This window comes from Phoenix dactylifera, chromosome 1, assembly GCF_051530095.1.
Source record: "Phoenix dactylifera cultivar Ajwa chromosome 1, Ajwa_hap1_PhDact_Kaust_v1.1, whole genome shotgun sequence".
NCBI lineage: Eukaryota > Viridiplantae > Streptophyta > Magnoliopsida > Arecales > Arecaceae > Phoenix > Phoenix dactylifera.
Genome location: NC_143190.1, coordinates 73,009,499 through 73,018,779, shown reverse-complemented (window position 1 = coordinate 73,018,779; position 9,281 = coordinate 73,009,499). Strand labels below are relative to the sequence as shown.

Below are 9,281 nucleotides of genomic sequence, written 5' to 3'. Positions count from 1 at the left end.
CTTGCTTGACCGACAAGAGCTAGGCTTCGAAAGCATCCGAAGCCACAAATGCAACAAAGACATCAAGTCACATCCACTGTGAAACATAAACATGATTAAGCTAGAAAGAAAGGCTAAGGCAAGAACGTCCAACGCTATTGCTATCAGTGTAGAGGATTGAGAAGATAAAAACGTTTGAAGCTTAGATTAGGAACAAGAAAGTCCCATGACCTGAAGCTCTTAAAAAGAAGATTATGATCCAATCAGTGGGTGATCGCAAAAACATAACATAGATGCTCATAACTAAGGTTTAGTATGAAATCGGAATATAAGAACCACGTAAAGGGAACAGAGAGGTAATAAAACACTAAAAAAATGAAGGGAAATCTAAACAACAATTACCTTGAAAGAGATGGGAAGAAAAAAAGGTTGTCTTCGTTCCAAACCATAGATAATCTCCCAACGACCTATGAATTTGACTCTTGGTCCAGTTACGTATCACGGGGATATGAAAACGAGACAGCAAAAGAGCAGTACCATGCTCTTGGTACATTCCTCAAGTAACAAAGGGATAGAAATTACTAAAAAATGGAAACAAATGCTAAATTTTAACAATAAAGTGAGACACAAGTAGTTTAAAGAACACCACTCTCTCTCAAATAACATAATAATATCATGTCCCAAAGATAAGTTCTGGAACATGGTCATCTCCAGAGAGGGCAATGGAAATTGATAGAGCCCAGCTAACATAAAAATAAAGCAGGTTCTAAGAATCCATAACAATCATATTATGAAATAAAAATAAAAAGACAGTATAATAGAGGAGATGGTACCTCAATTCGTCTACTTGAATCTCATATCTACACATTCATTTCCCTGCACCTACTCTCTCTCTCTCTCTTTCCGATTCGCAGCCTCCAATAGCCATTTAGTCACAGCTCAAATATCCATAATTCAAATATATAAGGAGAGATCATTCCCCCCATCCTTGCCATATCTTTCTCTAGCTCCATGTCTTCATCACCTCCATGCAAGCTGCTTTGAGTACAAAGCCAGATAAAGCACTCTGCCTTCTTGTCTTCTTTCTCCATTGGCGCTTGGCGATGGAAAGAGAAGTGAAGATAGAAAAACCAATGGACACAATTCGATGGAGAAGACACGCCGCAAGAATCCCAAATAAATGAACTCATACCTGACTATTCCAGTGGAGAGCAGGAGGAGGGCGAGAATAAAATACTCAAAAGAGTCAACAATAGAAAGGAGGAGGCGGAGGTGATGCATATGAGATTCCAGGAATTGGTGGCAATGGGCCTTCATACACGGAAGGTGGTGGTGGAAAGGATGGCGGCAGGAACTCCCAAGGCTTCGGAGGTGGCGGAGGGGATGGCGAAGATGGAGGGGGTGCTTCATAATGAACTGGAGGTGGTGGGGATGGTGAAGGTGGCGGTTGTGGCTCGTATTGGAATGGTGGTGGGGGAGGCGACTGTGGGGGCTCATAGTGAACTGCTGCTGGTGGTGGAGAAGGAGAAGGTGGCGGCGGCGGTGGCAATTGTGGAGGTTCTATGCATGGCGGCGGCGGCGGTAGGCGCGGAGGCGGCGGGGGGGAATTTGGTGGTGGCGGCGGCGGTGAGTACGGTGGAGGCAGCGGCGAAGGACGGTAATATATAGGAATCGGCGGCGAGTGGGGTGGTGGCGGAGGTGGCCAGTAATGTGGTGGAGGTGGAGATGGAGAAGGTGGCGGAGGATAGAAGGGCGGGGTAGGAAGTGGCGGAGGTGGAGAGTACAGAGCAGGTGAAGGCGAGTTTGGCGGAGGCGGCGGTGGGGGCCGGACGCAGTAGATGGGCGCCGGCGGCGATACTTGAACCGGAGACGGCGGGGGTGGGGATGGGGACGGCGGCGGCGGAGACGGCGGGGGTGGGGATGGGGACGGCGGCGGCGGCGGCGAGTCAACCGGGGGAGGAGGAGGAGGAGGTGGTGGCGGAGGGAGTGAGGGAATGACGGGGGCGCAGTGGAAGGAGGAGCAGTCGATGTAGTGGGACAAGAAGGACTTACACTGGGTATCGGATCGCTGGGCCGGTCGGCCGGGAAGGCAGTTCCGGCGATCGTCAAACGATGGCACCCTTAGGCACTCCGGTGGCTCTCCAGTGAAGAAGTTATACGAGTAGGTAAAGTTCTGGAGCTGAGGAAGCCGGCATATCTCCGGCGGGATCTGGCCGGAGAGCAGATTATGAGCAACATCCAGCTGCTCCAAGCTGACCATCCCACCGATGGAGCTCGGCAGCGGCCCGACGAGCTGGTTGAAGCTGACGTCGAAAACGGTGAGGTTTCCAAGCAGGCCGATCTCCGGCGGCAGGCAAGATCTGAGCCCATTGTTCAGGAAAATGATCTCGTTCAATGTTCTTGACATGTTGCCGATGCTCGGCGGGAGGCAGCCATGGAAGCGGTTATTGGCAAAGACGACGACGGAGGCCGGCGAGTTGCCGAGATTTTCCGGGATGTCGAAGACGAAGCGGTTGTTGTTGACGAAAATGGCGTCGAGATCCTTGTCGAAGAGGGCCTTGGGGACGCCGCCCTCGAACTCGTTGTAGCGGAGGTCGAGGTATCTGAGAGAAGGGAGGCGGAGGACGACGTCGGGGAATTTGCCGGCGAAGCGGTTGTTGCTGAGATCGAGCTCGAAGAGGAGGCGGAGGCGGTGGAATGTCCCGGGGACGACGCCGCAGAAGCGATTGGAGTTGATGTGGAAGAGGGCGAGGTCGGAGAGGAGGCCGAGCTCGTCGGGGAGGTAGCCGGCGACGTCGCCGTGGTTGAGGTCGACGCCGGCGACGACGGTGAGGTGGGGGTCGGAGGGGAGGGGGCCGCAGTAGACGCCGGTGTAGTTGCAGACGTTGGGGCCCACCCAGTTGGCGGTGAGGTTGAGGGGGTCGGAGATGATGGCGAGCTTCCAGGCCTGGAGGGCAATGTAGGCGTCGCGGAGGCGTGGGTTGGGGAAGGCGAACGTGGGGTCCACAGCCACGTTCTCGCCCCGGTACGTAAGCAGCTGCCGCCGCCGGCGGATGTAGCCGGCCGCCGCGTCGGAGGATGATAGAGGGGGGATAGAGGAGAGAAACAAGGCGACGACAAGGAGGAGAAGGAGATCTAGTTTAATTAGTCTACTCCCCATCTCATCCTCCTAACGTTGATACGGGGAAGAGGGGCGGGGAGGAGAGGAGGACAAGGGGCTTCTTTGGGTGGGGTTTCTAAAGTGGACGAGGGAACCAAACATCAGGAGGAATGCCACCACGCAAGAAACTTTCTGCTCTCTGGAGTGAGAGATGCGCAGTATTTTTTTTTTTTTTAAGTTTTAGTATGTATACATAAATAGAAAATAACAAATTTCGAAGTTCTCTAAATAATTTTTTTTTTTCTAACTTTCAAAATATTTTTAGAGTAGCTGGCCATATATAAAGCCATATAGTCCGCAACTTCATTTATCTTCCTGAATGTATGCATGACCTGAAAGACCACACCACTGTTTATCATAGTTCAAATATTTCGAAGCAAGAGGTGGCTCTCTCACCACTATTAGTGCCACTTTTAATTCATCTAATTACAGTAGCCGTGTCACCCTCTAGTATGACTGAGCTAGTTTGTAGCATTCATCGAGTACGGCGCAAGCCGGCTAGAGATGTATGGTTTTGATGACTCCTCCCAATTATGCCGTGGAATGCCAAAATTTTTCATTATTTATTGCCTTTTACTAATGCCCATGTTATGCTCACTCGCGATTTAATATAAGGGAAAAGGAAGCTGTTTTTATTGGAAAGTGGGTGGCTCCGGCATTTGGTATGGTATTTTTTATGCGAGGGAGTATAGAAAGGGGAGACTTTATTCCCTGATTTTGAATTGTGTTCCGTTCAGACCTGGCAAGGGAAAGACTGGAATAAGTTGGTATAAAGTATATGTGTCTACGCTCGTAGTGGGAAGCGGGTCTGACGAAAGTACTAGCGTTTCTTCCTAACTTTTGTCTCCGGAGATTGAGACATGGAAATTATGAAGGGGATTGGGTTTTTCTAAAAAAAAAGGGGGGAGGGGGGGGGGGGGGGGTGCGGGGGGGGGCGGGGGGGGGTGGGATTGGGTTCGTTTTGTTTGTTTGTTTGTTTGTTAGTCGTAGATGTCAGGTAGGTCCGTTGGAGGAAATACGGCTGCCGCTAGAATATATAAGACTCGATGTGGAGAGCCGTTTTAAGTTCAAACGTTTCTAGGGATGGTCCAGCTGCCGCTAGAATCCGGATTGCGAAGCCGAGATCGGTCTGAAGGTTGGGCCAAATAATTAGTGGAAAAGTTGATGATGATTGGACTCAAGCTCGGATAGAATGGTTCATCTGGCATATCTGACCAATCTGAAAATAATATAATAAAAAAAAATCACTTGCCCGAATTTGGACCCTTCCATATTTTTAAGTCTGCCAGATTTTAGGAGAACAGTGAAAAGTTTAAAGGTGGAAAAGTGAGTTTTGAAAGAGGGAGTGGATCCGGGGGCAAGGATGTGCGTCTGGAGAGCGGCCGCTACTCAATGACATCCACCACCTACTGGGAGAGTGTGGCTCCCACTTGGTCACACATGCTTATCGAAAGATAAATGGTGCTGCCGACTGAGTTACATTCTTTACTGCTCATCATTCAGAAGGTTTTATTTGGATGGATCACGAGTTTGTGCCGGAGTCTCTTTGTAGTATTTTGTTTTCTGATCTTATTGGCCACATTTCATACCCGTCGGATGGAAGCCGCCGTTATACCAAAAGAAAAAAAAGAGAGGGCGGATGAAAAAATATATCTAGAGATCAGGTCGAACTGAAGTGCAATGAAAACACATGCAACCTCGATCGATCTCCAAACACTAATTTATCCCTTCCAATGGGTCGGTCATATGACTCGACCTGGCTAATTGATGACAACCTACTCTAAGTTGCAGGGCCCAAATCCAAGTTAGCTAGAATCAAGCTTTACAAATTTTGATGAAGAATTGCTATAAAAGAAATTTACCAGTCCTCAAAATCTCATTCACATTCACAACCTGGTTCGATCTAATTTGGACTTGATTTGATCTGAATAGAACTTTACCACTATGTCAGATCAAATCGGTTTGTTTAAATTTTGGAGAAATAAATAATGATTAAGATTGCATCTTAAGTTAAAAAAAAAAAAAAAAAAACACTCTAATTTGAACCTGCCTCTAAAACAGCAAGCCTGGTCGGCCTTTTCTTTTAACTCGAAACCAAGCTCAGGTGAAATATCGCTAACAATCTGGATCGCGCTCAGCCTCAAGCTGAACAAATATATGTTCATCCACCGAATGGTCCAGGACCCGGTCAATGTAGAAATTTCAGCTGCAAGGACGCAGTTGCTTGGATTTATGGTGATAGTATTGGTAGATGGCTGGGTCCCATGGAGCAGGGAAACGACGTTGGCTTGGCATGTGAGTGGGGCCGGCCAAATGGTACCGCGCCTGCTTAAGCCGTCGGTGCCGGACGGACAGGCTCTCTGTTACACTGCGTCCCCGTGAAGCTGAGGCGCCTCCTACTTAGTCCGGGCTCCGGCAACCTCCTTTTTGGTCGGTGTGTATCACCTGCCGCACTCCATGTTCCCAGTGGTAACCGAAAGAGCGTACGCTGTATTAGTGGTGGTCGATTGGATCTGAAGTACGGATATATGGAGATGGTTATTCTTTCATTTGGAAGATTCGTAGGTTGGATATTGAGTTGGATGAGTTTCAGACGGTACATGTTGTTGGAGGAATCCAGTTTCCCCCCAAGTACATGAGAGCCTTGCCGGTACGGGACCGGACGACGGCCGACCTCGGGCGGCCGAACTTGATGAACGACTTCGGAATGCCCGACCCGAAGGGCGCCCGACCTCGGGAGTCGGACTCCACCAACTGTCCGTCGTGAGAACTTTCTTCTACAGCCCGACGCAGGATCACGCCTTGGGCGGATTATTTCACAATTAATACGCCTGACCCACGCACGCCTTAGGCGGCTTACTTGACAATTAATGCGCCTGGTCCCAGGACACCTTAGGCGGCTTACACCGCAATTAATGCGTATGGCCTTCATAAATCTCCGACCTGTTCTACAATAAATGCATGGCTCCCGGCCGTCTGCAAATCTCCAGATTGCTCTCGCAAATCTCCGACCTGTTCTACAATAAATGCATGGCTTCCGGCTATCTGCAAATCTCCAGATCGTCACATCGAGCCAGCTCGGCCGCAAGGCAATTTCTGATTCCGACCTCGACATGGCATTAACTCCCACAGCCATGCATCAATTCAGGCAGTGTACCTGGTGGTACGATGACTCACCCCATCACATCATAGGTAACCCAGTATTTCCCTATAAAAGGGACACCCCGCTGCCTTAGCGGGAGAGAAGAAAAAAAGAGCATTTTCTCTCTCTGGAGCTGATATTCCACCTTTTACTTCTGTCCCCCTCTGACTTAGTCATCGGAGGGCCGGCGCCGGAAAACCCGGCCACCGGCTTTTTGCAGGTTCTTCCCGGAGGACGCCGCCTGCGCCAGCCTCTTCTCGCCGGAGCCCCAGCCTTTTCGGTCCAATGGCTGCCCCCGGGCCCAGTTTCCAGCAACAGTTGGCGCTAGAGGAAGGGCCCGAGTCGTGGCCATGAAACTGAGAAGTAAGGGAACCTCCAACGCTTCCCGACGTCTTCCCCCAAGCCCTGGACATTCTGTCCAGAATTCACCGCCCGCAACAAATCCAGCCCCTCAAGTTCAACCGGAACAGTTCACCGCCCTGGTGCAGCAGGTCCGGCCCTAACCGCCGCCGTCCAAAGTCTGCAACGTGGAGGAGCTTCGCCCATGCCGCCTCCACAAGTTCAACCGGTCCTCCCTCCAAACGGACCGGTCTCCCAGGGCCAGAATCCTCATGAGTCCTCCAGAGACAATAATGAAGAACGAGTGTCCTTCCGGAGGGAGTTACTAGAAAGAAGCCTGGGCAGAAGGCAGCAGCCTTCAGAAGCTGAATCTGCCCCAGACTACTATGGACCGGAGCAGCCTACGGTGACTCTCCCCATAGCGGGGGAGCTTGATAAGAAGGTCGAGAACTTGGAGCGCCAAATTGAAGCACTCCACAGCAAAAGGGCAAAGGGTGAGGGTGACTACGAGTTTACCACCAAATCCCCCTTTGCCCGCCAGATCGAGGATGAGCCGGTCCCACCGAGGTTCAAGATGCCCCAGGTGGAGCCTTACAATGGTACCGCCGACCCCCTCGACCATCTGGAAAGCTATCGGGCCCTTGTGGCCTTGCAGGGGTCCTCCGAGGCCGTGCTTTGCAAGGCCTTTCCAGCTACACTTCGGGGAACCGCTCGGCTTTGGTTCTCTGGACTGAAGCCGGGCTCGGTGTCTTCCTTCGAGCAGCTCGGCCGGCAGTTCGTCACCAACTTCGCTGCCAGTCGACAACAGCGGCGGACGTCGGATTCCCTTCTGGATGTCAAGCAGAAGGAAGGAGAATCCTTCAGAGAATACCTCGACCGCTTCACCGCCGCGACTTGGGAGGTTCGCGAGCTCGACCAGTCGATAGCCATGTCAGCGCTGAAGACTGGAGCCCGCTCCTACAGATTTTTCTTCTCCATTGAGAAGAGCTTTCCCGCTGACTTTACCGAAATGCTGGCACGAGCCCGGAAATACGCAAAGGCCGAAGAGGCTATTGCCTCTAGGCGGAACGCGGCCGAGCCACCCTCAAAAAAGCCAAAGAAGCGCCACGAAGAACGCGGCCGCCCAAGAAGCCGTTCCCCTCGCCGGGACAAAAGCCTACCCCGGCTGAGAAGCCCACCTCGGCAGCAGGGGCGACTTCGCCCAAGGTCTCCACCTCGACCAAGATCTCCACCACGGCCTCGGGTATACTAGGGGAAGTATGAGAACTACACGCCTATCAACGCCCCCCGAGCCGAGATCCTGATGGAGATCGAAGGCCAGAATTTTTTCCGGCCCCCGCCACCAATGCGGAACGTGGGAGCCCCTCGTAATCCTAGAAAGTACTGCCGCTTCTATCGGGACCGCGGCCATGACACGGAGGACTGCTTTCAGTTCCGGGATGAGATCGAAGCACTCATCCGCCGCGGGGTACTCGATCGGTTCGTGAAGAACCGACGTGAAGAAAGAAGGCCGGCGGAAGACACCGTGCCGCCCGAAGACCCAAATGATAATAGGCCCATCGCCGGCACTATCAATGTCATCAAGGGAGGAAGCTCAGTCGGAGAATCAGCTGAGGAAATGGCCTCCCTGAAGCGCCCGCGCACCTCCGAAGCTATCTCATTTTCGGATGAAGACTTAGGAGAGGTCAAGACCCCTCATGATGATGCCGTGGTTATATCCATGATTGTAAACAGATTCTATATAAAACGGGTCTTGGTTGATAATGGAAGCTCGGCGAATGTTTTGTATTATCATGCCTATCAAAAAATGGGGCTAGCAGAAAGCCAGCTTCGGAAAATAAATACCCTATTAGTCGGATTTACCGGGGACTCAGTCCCGGTGGCGGGCGAGGTTAGCCTTTTAGTAACGGTTGGCCTCGCCCCCCGAGAAAGCACCGTAAGGACGGACTTTCTTGTGGTCCGCCTGCCCGCAGTCTACAATGTTATTCTCGGGTGACCGCGACTCAATGCCCTTCAGGCCGTGGTCTCAACCTATCATTTGCTTGTGCGGTTCCCTACTGCTGAAGGAATAGGCAAAGCCCGAGGAGACCAGATGATGGCTAAGCAGTGCTACATAGCGACATGCAAAGCCAAGCAGAGGACCGAGGCGTCAAGCCAACAAAAGCTATTGACCGAGGCCTCGACCCAGGTGGCAGATCACGCCTTACCCATGGAGATTTTGGACGTGCGAGATGACCCCTGGGAGAAACGGGTAGAGCCTGGTGAGCTTCTTACCCAAGTTTCCTTACTAGAAAATTTTTCAGAATTAACCGTGCAGGTCGGCTCCGGTCTGAGTCCCCGCGAGAGGAAGCGCTTGACTGAATTTCTTCGGGCCAATATGGACATTTTCGCCTGGTCGCCCGCCGACATGCCGGGGATTGACCCCGGGATTATGACCCACCGACTCCAAGTGAAGCCGACCTGCAGACCCGTAAGACAGAAGAAGCGGAGTTCTGCTCTGGAGCGACAGCAAGCGGCAGCCCAGGAGGTGGACAAGCTTCTTGAAGCTGGCTTCATCCGGAAGGTCTTTTATCCGGATTGGCTCGCCAATGTGGTCCTCGTAAAGAAAGCCAATGAGAAATGGCGTATGTGCGTGGACTACACCGACTTAAACAAGGCCTG

At 51.7% G+C, this 9,281-nt stretch overlaps 1 protein-coding gene and 1 pseudogene across 2 annotated transcripts; one reads left to right on the top strand and one right to left on the bottom strand.

Annotated features, from left to right (window-relative positions):
* Positions 1–570: 570 nt before the first annotated feature.
* LOC103698761 (leucine-rich repeat extensin-like protein 4 pseudogene) lies at positions 571–3,151 on the bottom strand (annotated as a pseudogene). The gene has a single exon (XR_015973575.2). The product of XR_015973575.2 is annotated as a leucine-rich repeat extensin-like protein 4 pseudogene (transcript).
* Positions 3,152–7,923: 4,772 nt separating this feature from the next.
* Positions 7,924–8,616, top strand: LOC149768849 (uncharacterized). Its single transcript, XM_089928708.1, has one exon. It carries the CDS (start codon positions 7,924–7,926, stop codon positions 8,614–8,616), a length of 693 nt encoding a protein of 230 aa, XP_089784834.1.
* The last annotated feature ends 665 nt before the right edge of the window (positions 8,617–9,281 follow it).

Excerpts from the sequence above, each read along its gene's own strand:
- LOC149768849 (XM_089928708.1), top strand. The coding sequence starts at position 7,924 with ATGGAGATCGAAGGCCAGAATTTTTTCCGGCCCCCGCCACCAATGCGG.